This window comes from Puma concolor, chromosome E4 (genome assembly GCF_028749965.1).
Source record: "Puma concolor isolate L17-30 chromosome E4, mPumCon1.1.hap2, whole genome shotgun sequence".
Taxonomy (NCBI): domain Eukaryota; kingdom Metazoa; phylum Chordata; class Mammalia; order Carnivora; family Felidae; genus Puma; species Puma concolor.
In genome coordinates this window covers 51139176-51158665 of record NC_141683.1, presented here as the reverse complement: position 1 = coordinate 51158665, position 19490 = coordinate 51139176, and the positions used below count along the sequence as shown (strand labels likewise).

The following is a 19490-nucleotide window of genomic DNA, read 5'->3' as shown; positions in this document are numbered from 1 at the left end:
GATCTTCCAGGTCAGGGGGCAAGTCTGCCCTCACCCTTGTCCCCACCACAGCCACGGCTGGCCTTGTGCGTGGACAAGGGCTATGTCTTCTTGGCCCTTTAGGCCCATCGTGGGGAGCGTCGGAGCTGAAAGTCAGCCATGAGGCTGGCCGGGCTCATCTGATGAGGGATGAACCTGGCTGCTGGACCAAGCATGTCAAAAATAGAAGGGTTCTCAAAATCCTCACCTTGGGTGACCCAGCCAGCCTCAGGGCTCCCACGAGTGCATCTCTGAATAAAAACTTCCCCTTCATCCCTCTGCCCACTCACCCTGTTGTCACCGCTCTTTTGTCCTCTTCACCTTGCCCGTGGCCTTCAGACAGCCCTGGGAGCTTTGCTGAAAGTTTTTTCTTTTATCAAAGACATCTATTTTTCCAATTACAAATTAGTTTCTAATGCAACAGAAAGAGAGAAAATAGGAACAAGCACAAAAAGAAATAAAACCAGAACGTCCCTTGTTCCTTTTAGCAACTAGAGGTTGCTATTGTTAACCGTTTGGCACGTGCATTTCTAGTCACATGAACATACTGAAATTTTCGGCCCCCTTGCTAGATCGTGCACTTTTCATGGCTTCTGCACACGAGTTCATTCAATCCTTACAACAGTCCTACGTTGGAAGGACAGTTATTATCCGCTTTTTACAAATGAGCTCATTGAGGTCCAGAGAAGTTAAGGAACTTGAGGAAGGGCACACAGCTAGTAAGGGTGGAGCCAGGATTAGCTTCCTTGTAGCCAGACTCCAGAATCTGGGTTCTTACAGTATATTTAGAGACATTTTTCTGTTTCTGGGAGTTTTTTAAAGTTTCTGCGATAACCATGCAGTCTGTGTAGGCTAGTATAAGGTCTCAGAAATAAGGTTTCAGGGTATTCATCCCTGGAAGGTTCCCAAATGGTAAGAGCAGCCATTTATAGAAGCTGTTCTCCTGGGTTCCCACACGTGGATGCAGGGGAAGGGACAAGATCAGGCATTTGAGGGGCTGGTACAGAGAGAGAAAGTCCGCTCTCAGGAGCAACCCACCCAGCTCTCCTTTCAGACCCTTTCTCTTTCTTCCATCGTGCTTGGATCCGGTCTGGTCTTGGACGGGATTGCAGTTCACAGTCTGCTTCAGTGGCTCTGGTCCACGCCATCCTCTAAAGACTACGGAAGAAATTTGCTGGGGCCACTGAGGCAGAATGCCGCCATTCTGGGAGAGGCAGAGTTAACGCCGGCTCAGGTGAAGGTAAATGGGCAGAAGAGTTTGACTTGACTTTCAGTAAATGTACAAGAAACTGAACATATGCACCTCCCCACAAATTTTCTATAAAGTAAATTCAGAATAATGATTCTCTTTATTAAAGAATTTTTTTTCCCATCCTCAGAGACGGGGGGAGAGAGAGAGAGAGAGAGAGAGAGAGAGAGAGAGAGAGAGAGAGAAGATTCACCCTAGAATGTATTTAAGCAGCAAATCCCTCCAGTCCAGGAAAACAAGATTTAATTTACCTTAGACTTTTCAGTTCATCCCAATCTTTTAGAAGCACTTTTTTTTTTTTTTTTTTTTTTTTAAGTATATTGGAAGTGAAATGTTAGGCTGGGAATCCCAACACCACCATCCACTTCAAAGGGCTATAGAAACTGGAGTGAATAAACTATCACTTCTCCCTGAGTAGATTTTTCTTCTCATTGAGTCCCAGCCCCAAGCCTGGCAGCCGCTGGATGCTTGGGCGGGAGCTCCGAGCTGGCCCATGGGGAGTGTCTGTAATCACTTCTGCACCATCAACCGTTCTATCAGCTGGCAATGGTTTTCTGATCACTTAATGTGACAAGCTCTTACACTGTGCCATTCTGTTTCTCTGGGGTCAGTTATTGCACATGAACCTGTACTTGGGGAAACAGTAACCAGTCATTCTGACAGGAATGCGGCATTCTGATGGGTGACCCTCTGGTGGGGCGAAGAGAGAATGGTCACACACGGCTGCTCCAGGAGCATTCTGGGAGTTTTGCCTTTAGTTATTAAGCAAGATGGTGGATCCATGGATACTGTTGTAGGGATCTACATTACTCCTGTGGGAATTCATTTTGATCCCTTCCTCTTTTGTCTCCAGTGGCAATTCTCTCTGGCAAACTCAAGATGTTGCTTACTTTGACTAAAGTGGTCGCAGAAAACTGGTAAAATACACATTGAGGGTCGTCCCCAGTGACCTGAAGGGCATTTTGTCTAGAAGGGCAGAGAGAGAAAATGCTTACAGGAAACATCAGTTCTGTGGTGAAATCCTGGGTTTCAAATGGCATTAGTGTTTTATTTGTTTCTTGAAGAAAGTTTTCAGGAGGTGGAAATCAAATGGTATCCACATGTGCCTTCCGTAGAAGAAAGGAGATGAACTGTGGTGTGGGAAGAAGAAGACCTCCCAGTGCGGCTAGAATGTTTGGTGCAGAGGCCGTGAAGCTCTCTCACACAATGAGAGAGAGGCCCTCCTTCTCTTGTGTGTAAACAGATCATAACTGGCAAAAAGCAAGTTTCTAATATTAAGCTCTGAATCCCATCTATTCTTACGTGGATATCAGAGTGTGCTCTCCCTTTGAGAAGATGCCTGATTGTTCTAGAATAGCTTTGGCCTCTAACCGTGGGCCCCTGGAGATTGTTGCCCTGTCTGTTTCAAGTTTGTATTCATGTAGGCATAGATGCTTCAGAGTGAAAGTTCTGGAGCCAGATGACCCGGGTTCTAATCCTGGAGCTGCAGCTTCCTAGCTGTCTGTTGTTGGGGAAACTGTATAATTGCTTTGTTCCCCAATGTCCTTATTTATAAAACCAGGACAATAATAGTTGTCTGCCTAAAAGATTGATGTGAAAATTAAGTTAGTTAATTGATGTTAAGCACCTAGAACAGTATTTAATGAATATTCCCTATTATTAGATTGTCCTCAACAAATATTTAGCCAATGAAAGAATGGTAATGAGGTAAGAGCCATGGGTGCTTTGTGATAATGTCTGCTGAAGTCTGTCCACATTCAACAGACTATATGACGAGGAGGGGGGAAAAAGCATATTAACCTTTATCCTTCAATCTCTCTCTCTTTGGGAGAGGAAACCAACCAAAGGATGAATGAATCATCTCTGGGGCGCACACTCACTGGTCCCCACAGGTAAAAATCTTTCTCCTACAGTCAGGGCTTGTTAACTGAGCAGGCCTTCCTCAGGACATCCTACAGAAGCCAGTCACTGCCAACTTCTTGTCCCGAGGGACAAAACGAGCAATCTCGGCATGGCACTGTTATGAGAAGAAAGACAATAGGCACTCTTGTCAAGCCTTCCTAAATAACAGAATGGGCTTGGCCATGATACCCAACTTGGGGCAAGCTTTTAAATGCCATTAATCAACCTCTCCCCGTGTCCTCCAGCCCTGTTAGATCAAGATCTGAGCAATCAGCCCATTTCTCAGACTCTGTCCCTTAACAGGCTAGTCATAAGAGCGAGAGGAGCAGAGCTCTTATCTCTAATTCCATCTGTGACCGCCATGCCCCCTCCCTTGCTTGACTCCATAGCCCCCACTAGAAATACACATAAGTGCTCCACCTCTCACAGCAGCCCTGTGAGGCAGATGGGGGCTGTTAGGGTCCAAAGCAGTGAGATGGACTTGTTCAAGGTCACAGCCAGAAATAGCACCCAGGGCTCCTGACATCAGGTCTCCTGCCCATTACTCTAGCCCATGCCACTTCCCTCTGACTGGTAAGTGCATCTTCATTATACCACGCAACCTAATCAGGCACCTAAATTGAGCTGATGCAAATGTAAATATGGTTTCTCGAAACACTCTAGCGGTAATGTTCCATTCTCCCCTTGCTACAAATCAAAGTAATGAGCAGTCTGGTTTTTTTTTTTATTTCTTTTTGTATTAAAGCTTTAATAGAGAGATAATCATGGGATTGGAAAAAATCCAAGCCACTATGATGAAACGCTTGAAACTCGGAAAGAATAAATTAAAATTAAGAGAGAAAAGTTAGAAATCATACAGAACAATGAGCATAATATGGTGGTTGGGAGGAAGGCAAAACTAGGTATAATTCCAAATTATTGATCTTAGTCATTATTGCCTCCGTTTCTATCTGCTGCTTGTTTAGGAAGGAAGGGTCTGGGGCTACATTAGAAGCCTTTGGGGAGGAAAATGAACAAACAAACAAAAAAGAAAGAAATTAAATAGGTGTCATCATTGACAAAAAGGATATTATACTTTCATCATATTCTGGGCAAATTTTGCAGATTTGAGAACCAAAGTAGAACAAAGCTGGAAAACGAGAGAGGGGAGTGATATCCAAAGGTAGGTAGCATTGAGGCAGGAATGCATTTTTAGCAGGTGCATCTGGAAATATCCAACGGGGCAAGCAGGGACAGAACCGGATGATGTGGTGAGTTAGGGCAGTGAAGGCAAAGAACTTTTCAGTAGACACCAGAGCAATAACCCTAAGAAAAGACAATCTTTGTGCAATTCATCAGGATGAAAAATAAGATTTGGCAATAGCTCACATGTGAGGGAAGTGAGAAACAGGAACAATCAAATGTTTGATCCGTGCTGCTCCAAGCGTGCCTGGTGCACCTGCAGCATCTGTGATAACGTGAGAGCTTGTAAACAGTACGGGATCCTGGGCCTCACCCCAGACCTACAGAATCAGAATATGCATTTTAACAAGAGCCCCAGACGAACAGTATGACATGAAAGCTTGAGAAGTACCATATCTGATTGCACTAAGAGCTTGGGAGGTAGAGAGAAGAGCAGGACTGAGCAGGGTGGAGAAGGACAGAAGCCTCCGTGGTGAGGCAGCATCCCCCACGATGCGTTAGTATTTACTGGAGATGTTACAAATGAAACAGAATAGTAGTCAAGGGAGGTTAAGTTCAGGAATTATTAGTGCCAAGGCCCATGAACGTGTAAGAATAGATCCAGCAGCTGGGAGAAAAGTTGAAAAGCAGAAAAGGCTGGAGGGCCTAGAAGCAGCCTGTGGGTGCCTCCCGGGAGATGGAGAGGTGAGGAATCGGAAAGCAGCTGTGGAAGCAATCACACAGGAGGAGCTCCAGAGCTGATTTATCATCCGGACCACGTCTCACGGACTAACAAATACTGATTTGGATAAACAGCGAACCCTGTGAGAGGCACCATCTCCAATTAAGAGATCACAATCCACATAAATAAACGGCAACCAAAGGCAACCTCAGGCTGCCTGGGTAAATCCCAGTGATTTCCGAGGCGTTCATTACAGCAACTGAGGTAGAGACGGGCTGTGTTATCATGCAGCTTCAGGGCACCACGAGGGAGGCCGTGCTTCTCAGGTGGATGGGACAGGCAGGAAGAAGGGGAGCTCTTCTGGAGAGAGGGCCTCACCCAAGTGAACTGGTTGATCTCTCAACTTCTCACTGGATCTATATTTTGACAAGGGAGCTGTGATGGAAGGAGAGAAATGAATGGTCTACAAACTAGAAAAAGACACACAAATTAGAGCAAAATTAGAGGCAAGGTGGCAACGATGAGCCTCTAGATCTGGTAACAGGTGCTATTTTTCTGTTCACAGGTGAGGCGTCAGGAAAGGGACAGAACAAAACATTTAGAATTTACTTTAACCAAGAGTTTGGTGCTAGCTAAAGGTACAGCACTTCTGACATATAGGATCTAATCTGGGCTGTGGACCCAGATTAAGGAATGAGCCTTTTCCTCACCCAAGGAATTTCCTTCCCGAAATGTCTGGAAGGCCCCCGAATCGGGTGTTGCATAGCCTCATCCTCAGATGGCAGGGTCCTGTCTCGGACTGTGATGTGGAAACGTACTACACAATGCCACAGACATATACGAAGCTTCCATTGTGTAGAAATAACTGAATGAGAAAGTGTTCTGCTCTCTTGGAGCAAGAAGAAACAGCACATAAATAATTGCAATTTAAGAGCATTACACAGAGCAAAATTCAATCAGTATTTTTGAGGGCCGACTCTGTGCTTGTGCTTCTACAAGATTGCGATCATACACCATGACAAGGAAGGACACAGTTCTTGATCTGATGGAACTTACAGATAAATACGTTTGGAGAACCCTGCACAGAAAGGTCAAGGAAAGCTGGAATCAAAGGGAAAGTATAGACCAAACTCTGATGAATGAGAGGAAACTGTCCAGGTGGAGAGCTGGGGGAATGCTGTGGTGGGCACGGGAGCAGTGTAGCCAACGTCCTGGGAGCACAAATTGTGGTTTAGAAACTAGGCAGCCAGGCCCAGGTATTTAATGTAGATGTCAAGAAGCATGTGACTGTGTCTCTCCTTCACCTGCTCTGTGACACTATGTTATTTCTGCCGTGACTTGTCCCTCCAAAATACCAAAAGGGCCTCTTAGGCACTGGCTTCTTCCAGGGTTCAATTTCAAAACACTCGCACCTGGAGGGGCACGGATTACTCATGTATTAGAGACGGGTAAAAATGAAGTAGAAGTAATTGTGTATCCAGAGAAGGTAGAGCCAAATGCAATTCCTTCCATTTCTACCTTGGAAAAAAGGGATGTGAATGTTCCCCTGGTGAAAAAATGGTAAGCAGTGCTTTAAGGCCCAGTAAAGCTACTGGTTCATCTGAAAATCCTGCATCATTTATGCTTAAAAAAATCAAATTCAGGTTAAGTTTACCACACTGCGTATTTGCTCACTCGGTCCTCTTACAAGTATTTACGGAGAGTCTCCTTTGGGCAAAACGTGATTCTGGGTATGATGGCAGGCTACAAAAGAGAGAAACCAGGGTTCTGCTGATTTCTAGGAGTTCAGTGGTCCAGTTTGAATGACAGTCCACACACTGGAGAACATGTTAGAAGGTGGCATTTCATGCTGGGGAGAAGAAGACATTTAGTACATTCTCGATGATTGATGGACAGATTTGGCCCATAGATGCTGTGTCAGAATGAATTCTCGGGATGCCAATTCCAGTTTCCCCAAGGGCAAAACGACTCTCGTCCCAAATGTTTTTATGTCTTTGAGGGCTATACCCAGGTTGTCCACCCTGGCTTGAAACAAGATTACAAAGATGGTCTGCGAAGAGAAAATGTAAAAATAAATATGTGCAAGAAATGAAGGGAAAAATCCAGGATGGCCAAGGGGAGAAAAGCAAGATCAGTTTTGTTTTCAGAGGAGATTTAGTAGTGAGATCTTGAGTCAGTCGGGCAGAGAAAAAGAGGATTAATTTTTGCTTCGAGAAATAATTAATTTTATTCATGAATGAATTGCTGCTTAGAGCCGTGTGTATGAGTGAGGTAGGCTTCATCTAGAAACCATCACGACACAGATGCTGGCAGACAGGGACACTGGCTCGTCATGTGGTCTTTTCCTTTTCTTTTTCTTTTTTTATTTTTTCTCCTCAAGAGAAGAGCTTTTTCTGGGTCAGGGATTCTCATTTTTTTTCTTTATTCCGCTTCTGCCACATTTATCCTACCTCAGGGCTTCCCACATCTCCCACAAGAAAATTATTTCAGTCCCGTGTTGCTTAGAACAGTGAATGGCACGTGGCAGGGCATTTATTCATTCAGCACATATTTCCTGAGCATGTGAGTATTCTGGCCACTCCACAAGTGCTGGGGACACAGCGATGAAAGAGACGTGGCCCAGGCCTCAGGGGGCTCTGCCCTCAAGGAAGATTCACCGGAGCAGGTGGCTGGAGGTGGGGTCTCTGAAGCGGCACAGGGTGCTGCGTGTGGGGAGTGTGGTTCCCACACCAATCCTCCACCTCTTCCAGGATTAGAAGCAGGTGAGTGTACTCACAAGGTGCTGAGGGCAAGTAGAACACATTTATTACCATCAAGCTGGGTGAGAGATGAAGGTCTGGACCCGAGTCAGAGGCAGGGTTCCTATCCCCACCATCCATCCCTGACTCAAAGTAGAGCCAACTGGAGCCCGCTGGTGACCTTGGCTGGACTGATCTGCCCAATCCTAAGCAAAGCCACTGGAGGAGGCATCGCTGGATATTGTAGATGGGCCAGTTCTGGTGGAGCTCCGCAAGAGCTGACGGTGAGAAGGGGGAAGCTCTCAGAGGGACTGTCGACTGGAGGGCATAGGTGACTGAGGGACAAGAACTGTTTGTGAGCAGAGATCTCAGGGCATCGACCACACAGTGATGAGTGTGAACCATAGGATAGCCGGCTCATACCAACCTCCCCGATTTCCCCATGGGATTAGGTGGGTAGGGGGCAAAGAAAAGAGGTTGTTCTGAGAGTGCAGACATTGGGCAAAAGTTCTATTTAATTTTGGAAAGAAAGCAAAATATTCTATTATTAAATATTAATGTTAATAAATAATAACTATAGAATTATATATATAGCTATATATATATATATATATATATATATATATATATATATAGTACAACTATCCTAATGAGAAACCTACAAGGGAGATGCTATCGGTATACATATATTACAGATGAAGACACTACGTTTTACAGGATGTCATGCATCTGGTAAGAGGAAGAGCCAGAACTCAAGCCATACAATAGAAGATCTAACTATTAAGTATTATTGAATCAAATGCATAATTTTAGCCTGGGATTCTTTTTTTTAAACATTTATTTATTTATTTATTTATTATTTTTTAATATAAATTTTTTAATATTTATTTTAGAGAGAGAATCAGAGCATGAGCAGGGGAGGGGCAGAGAGAGAAGGAGACAGGCTCCGAAGCAGGCTCCAGGCTCTCAGCTGTCAGCACAGAGCCCAACGCAGGGCTTGAACTCACGAACCATGAGATCATGACCTTATCTGAAGCCAGAAGCTTAACCAACTGAGCCACTCAGCGGCGCCTATTATTACTTTTTAATATAATTTATTGTCAAATTAGCTAACATACAGTGTATACAGTATGCTCTTGGCTTTAGGAGTAGATTCCCATGATTCATTGCTTACATACAACACCCAGTGCTCATCCCAACAAGTGCCCTCCTCAGTGCCCATCACCCATTTTCCCCTTTCTCCTACCCTCACCCCCCCACCATCAACCCTTAGTTTGTTCTCTGTATTTAAGAATCTATTATGGTTTGCCTCCCTCTCTGTTTAAAACTGTTTTCCCCTTCCCTTACCCCATGGTATTCTGTTAACTTTCTCAAATTCCACATATGAGTGAAAACATAGGCTATCTGTCTTTCTCTGACTGATTTATTTCACTTAGCATAATACCCTCCATTTCCATCCACATTGTTGCAAACGGCAAGGTTTCATTCTTTTTCACCTCCGATTAGTATTCCATTGTGTATATACACCACATCTTCTTTATCAATTCATCAGTTGGTGGACATTTGGCTCTTTCCATAATTTGGCTATTGTTGATAGTGGTGCTATAAACACTGGGGTGCATATGCCCTTCTGAATCAGCTCTCCTTTATCCTTTGGATAAATTCCTACTAGTGCTATTGCTGGGTCATAGGGTAGTTCTATTTTAAATTTTTTGTAGAACCTCAACACTGTTCCAGAGTGGCTGCACCAGTTTGCATTTCCACCAACAGTGCGAGAGGGTTCCCATTTCTCCACATCCTCGCCAACATCTGTTGTTTCCTGAGTTGTTAATGTTAGCCATTCTGACTGGTGTGATGTGGTATCTCAGTGTGGTTTTGAATTGTGTTTCCGTGATGATAAATAACGTTGAGCATCTTTTCATGTGTCTGTTGGCCATCTGGATGTCTTCTTTGGGAAAGTGTCTATTCATGTCTTTTGCCCATGTCTTCACTGGGTTATTTGTTTTTCGGGTGTTGAGTTCGGTAAGTTCATTATAGATTTTGGATACTAACCCTTATACCATATGTCATTTGCAAATATCTTCTCCCATTCCATCAGTAGCCTTTTAGTTTTGTTGATTGTTTCCTTTGCAGTGCAGAAGCTTTTTGTCTTGATGAGGTCCCAATAGTTCATTTTTGCTTTTATTTCCCTTGCCTTCAGAGATGTATCAAGTAAGAAGTTGCTGCAGCTGAGTCAAAGAGGTTGTTGCCTGTTTTCTCCTCTAGGGTTGTGATGTTTTTCTGTCTCACATTTAGGTCTTTTATCTATTTTGAGTTTTTTGTGTGTATGGTATAAGAAAGTGGTCCAGTTTCATTCTTCTGCATGTTGCTGTCCAGTTCTCCCAGCACCATTTGCTGAAAAGACTGTCTTTATTCCATTGGATACTCTTTCCTGCTTTGTCAAAGAGTAGTTGGTTGGTCATACATTTGTGGGTCCAATTCTGCGTTCTCTATTCTTTTCCTTTGGTCTTTGTGTCTGTTTTTGTGACAATACCATACTGTCTTCATGATTACAGCTTTGTCGTAGAGGATGAAGTCTGTGATTGTGATGCCTCCTGCTTTGATTTTCTACATTACTTTGACTATTTGGGATATTTTGTGGTTCCATGCAAATTTTAGGTTTGTTCTAGCTCTGCGAAGAATGCTGGTGCAATTTTGATTGGGATTGCATTGAATGTGTAGAATGCTTTGGGTGGTATTGACATTTTAACAGTATTTGTTCTTCCAATCCATGAGCATGGAATGTTTTTCCATTTCTTTGTGTCTTCAATTTCTTTCATAAGTTTTCCATACTTTTCAGCATACGGATCTTTTCCATCTTCGGTTAGGTTTATTCCTAGGTATTTTATGGTTCTTGGTGCAATTGTAAATGGGATTGATTTCTTGATTTCTCTTTCTGTTGCTTCATTGTTGGTGTATAGAAATGCAACTGATTTCTGTAATTGATTTTGTATCCTGCAACTTTGCTAAATGCAATGTGTCCATTCTAGCAGCTTTTTGGTGGAGTCTTTCAGGTTTTCCATATAGAGTATCATGTCATCTGCGAAAAGTGAATGTTTGACTTCTTCTTTGCCCCACTTTGGATGCCTTTTATTTCATTTTGTTGTCTGATTGCTGAGGCTAGGACTTCCAACGCTATGTTAAACAACAGTGGTGAGAGTGGATATCCCTGTCATGTTCCTGATCTCAGGGGGAAAGTTCTGTTTTTCCCCATTGAAGATGATATTAACTGGACTTTTCATATATGGCTTTTTTGATGTTAAGGTATGTTCCTTCTATACTGACATCTTGAGGTATTTTATTAAGAAAGGATGCTGCATTTTGTCAAATGCTTTTTCTGCATCTATTGACAGGATCATATGGTTCTTATCCTTTCTTTTATTAATGTGATGAATCACATTGATTGATTTATGAATATTGAACCAGCCCTGTAGCCCAGGAATGAATCCCACCTGATCATGGTGAGTAACTCTTTTAATATACTGCTGAGTTTGATTTGCTAGTATCTTGTTGAGGATTTTTTTTTATTTTTTTAAATTTACATCCAAATTAGTTAGCATATAGTGCAACAATGATTTCAGGAGTAGATTCCTTAATTCCCCTTACCCATTTAGTCCATCCCCTCTCCCACCCTCTCCAGTAACCCTCTGTTTGTTCTCCATATTTAAGAGTCTCTTATGTTTTGTCCCCCTCCCTGTTTTTATATTATTTTTGCTTCCCTTCCCTTATGTTCATGTGTTTTGTATCTTAAAGTCCTCATATGAGTGAAGTCATATGATATTTGTCTTTCTCTGACTGACTGATTTCACTTAGCCTAATACCCTCTAGTTCCATCCACATAGGTGCAAATGGCAAGATTTCATTCTTTTCGATTGCCGAGTAATACTCCATTGTATGTATGTATGTGTGTAATATACATTTCCATACTTTTCAGTATGGAATACTGAATATACACACATACATACATACACACACCACATCTTCTTTATCCATTCATACATCAATGGACATTTGGGCTCTTTCCATACTTTGGCTATTGTTGATAGTGCTGCTATAAACATTGGGGTGCATGTACCCCTTCAAAACAGCATACCTGTATCCTTTGGATAAATACCTAGCAGTGAAATTGCTGGGTTGTAGGATAGTTCTAATTTTAATTTTTTGAGGAACCTCCATACTGTTTTCCAGAGTGGCTGCACCAGTTTGCATTCCCACCAGCAGCGCAAAAGAGATCCTCTTTCTCCACATCCTCTCCAACATCTCTTGTTGCCTGAGTTGTTAGTGTTAGCCATTCTGACAGATGTGAGGTGGTATCTCATTGTGGTTTTGATTTGTATTTCCCGGATGATGAGTGAAGTTGAGCATTTTTTCATGTGTCAGTTGGCCATCTGGATGTCTTCTTTGGAGAAGTGTCTATTCATGTCTTTTGCCCATTTCTTCACTGGATTATTTGTTTTTTGGGTGTTGAGTTTGATCAGTTCTTTATAAATTTTGGATAATAACCCTTTATCTGATATGTCGTTTGTAAATATCTTCTTCCATCCCATCAGCTGACTTTTAGTTTTGCTGATTGTTTCCTTCACCGTGCAGGATGAGGTCCCAATAATTCATTTTTGCTTTTGTTTCCCTTGCCTCCGGAGACATGTTGAGTAAGAAATTGTTGTGGCCACGATCAAAGAGGTTTTTGCCTGCTTTCTTCTTGAGGATCTTGATGGCTTCCTGTCTTACCTTTAGGTCTTTCATCCACTTTGAGTTTATTTTTGTGTGTGGTGTAAGAAAGTGGTCCAGGTTCATTCTTCTGCATGTCACTGTCCAGTTTTCCCAGCACCACTTGCCGAAGAGACTGTCTTTATTCCATTGGATATTCTTTCCTGCTTTGTCAGAGATTAGTTGGCCATACGTTTGTGGGTCTATTTATGGGTTCTCTATTCTGTTCCATTGATCTGAGCATCTGTTTTTGTGCCAGTACCATACTGTCTTGATGATTACAGCTTTGTAGTATAGCTTGAAGTCCAGGATTGTGATGCCTCCTGCTTTGGTTTTCTTTTTCAAGATTGCTTTGGCTATTTGGGGTCTTTTCTGGTTCCATACAAATTTTAGGATTATTTGTTCTAGCCCTGTGAAGAATGATGGTGTTGTTTTGATAGGGATTGCATTGAATATGTAGATTGCTTTGGGTAGTATTGACATTTTAACAATATTTGTTCTTCCTATCCAGGAGCATGGGATATTTTTCCATTTTTTTGTGTCTTCTTCAATTTCTTTCATAAGCTTTCTATAGTTTACAGTGTATAGATTTTTCACCTCTTTGGTTAGATTTATTCCTAGGTATTTTATGGTTTTTGGTTCAATTGTAAATGGGATTGATTCCTTGATTTCTCTTTTTGTTGCTTCATTGTTGGTGTATAAGAATGCAGCTGATTTCTGTGCATTGATTTTATATCCTGCAACTTTGCTGAAATCATGAATCAGTTCTAGCATGTTTTTGGTGGAATCTTTTGGGTTTTCCATATACAGTATCATGTCATCTGCGAAGAGTGAAAGTTTGACCTCCTCCTGGCCAATTTGGATGCCTTTTATTTCTTTGTGTTGTCTGATTGCAAAGGCAATCCAATACTATGTTGAATAACAGAGGCAAAAGTGGATATCCCTCTCTTTTTCCTGACCTTAGGGGGAAAGCTCTTAGTTTTTCCCAATGAGGATGATATTAGTGTTGGGTCTTTCATATATGGCTTTTATGATCTTGGGGTATGATCCTTCTATCCCTACTTTCTTGAGGGTTTTTATCAAGAAAGGATGCTGTATTTTGTCAAATGCTTTTTCTGCATCTATTGAGAGAATTGTATGGTTCTTGTCCTCTCTTTTATTGATATGATGAATCACATTGATTGTTTTGTGGGTATTAAACCAGCCCTGCATCCCAGGTGCAAATCCCACTTCGTTGTGGTGAATCATTTTTTTAATGTATTGTTGGGTCCGGTTGGCTAATATCTTGTTGAGGATTTTTGCATCCATGTTCAGCAGGGAAATTGGTCTATAGTTCTCCTTTTAGTGGGATCTCTGTCTGGTTTTGGAATGAAGGTAATGCTGGCTTCATAAAAAGAGACTGGAAGTTTTCCTTCCATTTCTATTTTTTGAAACAGCTTCAAGAGAATAGGTTTAACTCTTCCTTAAATGTTTGGTAGAATTCCCCTGGAAAGCCATCTGGCCCTGGACTCTTGTTTTCTGGGACATTTTTGATTACTAATTCAATTTCTTTACTGGTTTTGGATCTATTCACATTTTCTGTTTCTTCCTGTTTCAGTTTTGGTAGTTTATGTTTCCAGGAATTTGTCCATTTCTTCCAGATTGCCCATCTTATTGGTGTATAATTGCTCATAATATTCTCTTATTATTGTTTTTATTTCTGTTGTGTTGATTGTGATCTTTCCTCTTTCATTCTTGATTTTATTTATTTGGGTCCTTTTTCTTTTTGATCAAAGTGGCTAGTGGTTTATCAATTTTGTTAATTCTTTCAAAGAACCAGCTTCTGGTTTCATTGGTCTGTTCTACTGGGTTTTTGTTTGTTTGTTTGTTTCAGTAGCATTAATATCTGCTCTGATCTTTATTATTTCCTGTCTTCTACTGGTTTTGGGTTGCATTTGCTGTTCTTTTTCCAGCTCTTTAAGGTGTAAGGTTAGGCTGTGTATCTGAGATCTTTCTTCCTTCTTTAGGAAGTCCTGGATTTCTATATACTTTCCTCTTAAGACTGCCTTTCCTGCATCCCAGAAGTTTTGGGTTGTGGTGTTATCATTTTCATTGGCTTCCATGAACTTTTTAATTTCCTTTTTAACTTCTTGGTTAGCCCATTACTTCTTTAATAGGATGTTCTTTAGTCTCCAAGTATTTGTTACTTTCCAAATTTTTTTCTTGTGGTGGATTTCAAATTCCATAGCGTTGTGGTCTGAAAATATGCATGGTATGATCTTGATCTTTTTGTACTTATTGAGAGCTGATTTGTGCCCCAGTAGGTGGTCTATTCTGGAGAACGTTCCATGTGCACTGAAGAATGTATATTCCACTGCTTTAGGATGAAATGCTCTGAATATATCTGTTAAGTACATCTGGTCCAGTGGGTCATTCAAAGCCATTGTTTCCTTGTTGATTTTTTTATTAGATGATCTGTCCATTGTTGTAAGTAGGGTATTGAAGTCCCCTAGTATTATGATATTATTATCAGTGGGTTTCTTTATGTTTGTGATTAATTGATTTATATATTTGGGTTCTTCCACATTTGGCGCATAAATGTTTACAATTGTTAGGTCTTCTTGATGGATAGACCCCTTATTTATGATATAATGTCCTTCTTCATCTATTTATACAGTCTTTATTTTATAGTCTAGATTGTCTGATATAAGAATGGCTACTCCAGGGGTGCCTGGGTGGCTCAGTTGGTTAAGCGCCACCTTCAGCTCAGGTCATGATCTCACAGTTCATGAGTTTGAGCCCCACTTTGGGCTCTGTGCTGACAGCTCAGACCCTGGAGCCTGCTTCAGATTTTGTGTCTTCCTTTCTCTTTGCTCCTTCCCCACTCGTGCTCGATCTCTCTCTGTTTCTCAAAAATAAACATTAAAAAAATAATAATAAAGAAAGAATGGCTACTCTGGCTTTCTTTTGTTGACCATTAGCGTGATAGATGGTTCTCCATCCCCTTACTTTCAATCTGAAGGTGTCTTTAGGTCTAAAATGGGTCTCTTGTAAACAGCATATAGATGGGTCTTGTTTTCTTATCCATTCTGTTACCCTGTGTCTTTTGATTGGAGCATTGAGTCCATTGACATTTAGAGTGAGTACTGAAAGATATGAATTTACTGCCATTATGTTGCTTGTAGAGTTGGGAGTTTCTGGTCCTTTATAGTCTTTGTTGCTTTTGGTCTTTATTTATTTTTTGTTTTTGTTTTTTCATCTTTTCTCCCCTCAGAGAGTCCCCCTTAAAATTTCTTACAGGGCTGGTTTAGTGGTCACTGTCTCCTTTAATTTTTGTTTGTCTGGGAAACTTTCTCTCTTCTTCTATTTTGAATGACAGCCTTGCTGGATAAAGAATTCTTGGATGCATATTTTTCTGATTCAGCACGTTGAATATATCCTGCCACTCCTTTCTGGTCTGCCAAGTTTCTGTGGATAGGTCTGCTGCAAACCTGATCTGTCTTCTCTTGTAGGTTAAGGACTTTTTTCCCCCTTGCTGCTTTCATGATTCTTTTCTTTCCTGAGTATTTTGTGAATTTGACTACGATATGCCTTGTTGATGGTCTGTTTTTGTTGAATCTAATGGGAGTCCTCTGTGCTTCCTGGATTTTGATGTCTATGTGTTTTCCCAGGTTAGGAAAATTTTCCACTGTGATTTGCTCACTTAACCCTTCTACCCCTATTTATCTCTTTTCCTCTTCTGGGACACCTGTGATTCTGATGTTGTTCCTTTTTAATGAGTCACTGATTTCTCTAATTCTTTTTTTTTTAAATTTTTTTTTTCACGTTTATTTATTTTTGGGACAGAGAGAGACAGAGCATGAACGGGGGAGGGGCAGAGAGAGAGGGAGACACAGAATCGGAAACAGGCTCCAGGCTCTAAGCCATCAGCCTAGAGCCCGACGCGGGGCTCGAACTCACGGACCGCGAGATCGTGACCTGGCTGAAGTCGGACGCTTAACCGACTGCGCCACCCAGGCGCCCCTGATTTCTCTAATTCTTAAATCGTGCTCTTTTGCCTTAGTCTCTCTCTTTTTTTCTGCTTCATTATTCTGTATAAGTTTGTCCTCTATATCGCTGATTCTCTGTTCTGCCTCATCCTTCCTTGCTGCTGTGGCATCCATTTGAGATCAAGGCTCAGTTGTAATGTTTTTTATTTCATCCTGACTAGCTTTTACTTCTTGTATCTCCATAGAAAGGGATTCTAATCTATTTTCAACTCCAGCTAGTATTATTCTCTATGTTGGTTATCTATCTATTATTATCTATTATCTATGTTGGTTAAATCCCTGGCTGTCATTACTTCCTGCTCTTTCCTTTGGGGCATCATTTTGAAGGAAGTAAAGGAATTAATGAGGTAAAAAAATTAAAATTAAAGAAAAATATTAAAATCAAAAAATTAAAAGCAAACACACACACACAAAAATCGAATAAATTATGCTAGATCCTAGGTGTGTTTTGGTCTGGGTGTTTATTTTTATTTTATTATTTTTTTTTTTAATTTTTTTTCTTTTTTTTTTTTTAATTTTTTTTTCAACGTTTATTTATTTTTGGGACAGAGAGAGACAGAGCATGAACGGGGGAGGGGCAGAGAGAGAGGGAGACACAGAATCAGAAACAGGCTCCAGGCTCTGAGCCATCAGCCCAGAGCCTAACGCGGGGCTCGAACTCCCGGACTGCGAGATTGTGACCTGGCTGAAGTCAGACGCTTAACCGACTGCGCCACCCAGGCGCCCCTGGTCTGGGTGTTTAAAGAGGCTTGATAGATTAGAGAAAAAAGGGAAAAGAAAAAAAGGGAATTGTTTGAAAATTTGAAAAAATGAATACACTGAAGTAGAATAAAATGAACTGATGGAAGTAAAAGAGAATTTGAAAAAAAAATTTACACAGAAGTAAAAAAATTAAAGAAAAATATTTTTAATAAAAATTGAAAATAAAACGTGATTTTTTCTCATTCTGTATTTAAGAAAAAGAAAAGAGATGAAAAAAAAAAAACCAAAATTGAATAGATGCACCAGCAAACAGACTGAAATATGACAGAAATTCTTTCGTTTTCCCCTAGAAGTCAAACTATGAAGCGCTTTATAGTCCATATACTAAGCAGCTGGAGAGACTTGTGTTCCTGAAGAGTGAGGTTGACTCAGTTGGGCAGGACTTAGTGTAATGGCTCCATTCTCCACTAGATGGCGCTGCTTAGCTTACTGGGGTGGGTTGTTGTGGCGCTTGTAGGTGTGTATGCGCATGTGTGGGAGCTGTGAAAATGGTGTCCCCCAGCTACCCAGTCTCTAGTATTGGAACTCTGTTCTCCCCGATCAGCAATTGTGCACCTGTCCCTTGTCTTAAGCTTCCATCCACTGTTTGCTTTTACACTGTCCATGACCAAGCCCCAGGCAGCACCTCCCTCCTGAGTTTTATCTCAGATGTGGCTGTGTTTCCCAACCCCTTATTTCTGAGGGACTGCGGCTTTGACCCATTCTGCTCCTCTGCAGGAGGGTCTCACTTATCGATGGCCGGGTGCCAGCCGCATCCAGGAACGTTCGTGGGACCATGCTGCTGCCGAGGCCCAGAGACTGAGGCCGGGTGCCAGCCCACCCCAAGGGAAGTTCACAAGATAGTGTAGCAGCAGCATTTCAGGGATTATGGCAAATCACAACACACATCTGTCACCAGGCTTCACCCCCAGCGACCTTGTTCCAGCACCAGTGAATGTGGTTGTTCTCCTGGGTCCACTGGCGCCTTTGTCTTTGGGGAAGTCACACAGCCTCTATCAGATGTCCTCTCGGCAGGGGAACCGGCTCTTCCCTTGTGGCCTGAAGACCCTGGACTCCACTCTGCTCCTGGGGATTCACCCTTCTCGCCAGAGCTCCGCCAGGTATGGAGCTGCAGAGTTTCAACCTCTGTGCTACCCTGTTTATAGTCTTAATGGAATTAAACCCTCTCCTTCCTCCTTTCTCCCTTTTTAGTTCAGTCCCTGCGACTATTACCACTTTCACTTTCTCTCCAGCTGCTTTTTTGGGGGGAGCGCTTTTTCCGTATTCTCCGTCCCTCCACCCCCACCCCCCATCTCTGTCCTCTGTCTGCACACAGAAGTGGCTCCCTGCCCTCCGCGGTTCTCTCTCCCCCAGTTCACCTCTGCGCCATGTACCCGCTGAATTCTGTGGTTCAGGTTGTGCAGATTGTTATGTTAATCCTGAGATCTGTTTCCTAAGTGTGCAGGATGGTTTAGTGTTGGTCTGGCTGTATTTCATGGACCTCAGACACAAAAAAACTTCCATGCTGTTCCACCATCTTGGCTCCTCCCCTTGTTGAGAATTTTTGCATTCATGTTCATCAGGGGTATTGGCCTGTAATTCTCCTTTTTAGTAGGGTCTCTGTCTGGTTTTGGAATAAAGGTAATGGTGTCTTTATAGAATGAGTCTGGAAGCTTTCTTTCTGTGTCTATTTTTTTGGAACAGCTTGAGAAGAATAGGTATTAACTTTGCTTTAAATGTCTGGTAGAATTCCCCAGGAAAGCCATCTGGCACAGGACTGTTATTTGTTGTGAGATTTTTGGTAACTGATTCAATTTCTTCACTGGTTATGGGTTTGTTCAAATTTTCTATTCTTGTTTGAGTTTTGGTAGTGTGTGGTGTCTAGGAATTTTCCCATTTCTTCCAGGTTGTCCAGTTGGTTGGCATATAATTTTTCATAGTATTCTCTAATAATTGTTTGTATTTCTGTGGTGTTGGTTGGGATCTTTCCATTCGTGATTTTATCTATTTGGGTAATCTCTGTTTTCTTTTTAAGAATTCTAGCTTGGGGTTTATCAATTTTGTTTATTTTTCCAAAAAACCAGCTCTTAGATTCATTGATATGTTCTGGTGTTTCTTTTTTTTAATTCCAGTTGTTTATTCCTGATTTAATATTTATTATTTCTTTTCTTCTGCTGGCTTTGGGGTTTCTTTGCTGTTCTGCTTCCAGTTCCTTTAGGTGTATG

At 41.7% G+C, this 19490-nt stretch overlaps 1 protein-coding gene across 4 annotated transcripts in view; it reads left to right on the top strand.

Annotated features, from left to right (window-relative positions):
* Positions 1–19490, top strand: part of BRINP2 (BMP/retinoic acid inducible neural specific 2) — a 127272-nt gene that overhangs the window by 63427 nt on the left and 44355 nt on the right. Inside the window, exon 2 of one of the 4 annotated variants that reach the window (XM_086693498.1) lies at positions 18004–18386. The exons of the other annotated variants lie outside the window; for them this stretch is intronic. Coding sequence (XP_086549624.1) covers positions 18154–18386 — 233 coding nt within the window. The 5' untranslated portion in view covers positions 18004–18153. The remainder of the gene's footprint in view (positions 1–18003; positions 18387–19490) is intronic. 4 annotated transcript variants of the gene reach the window in all.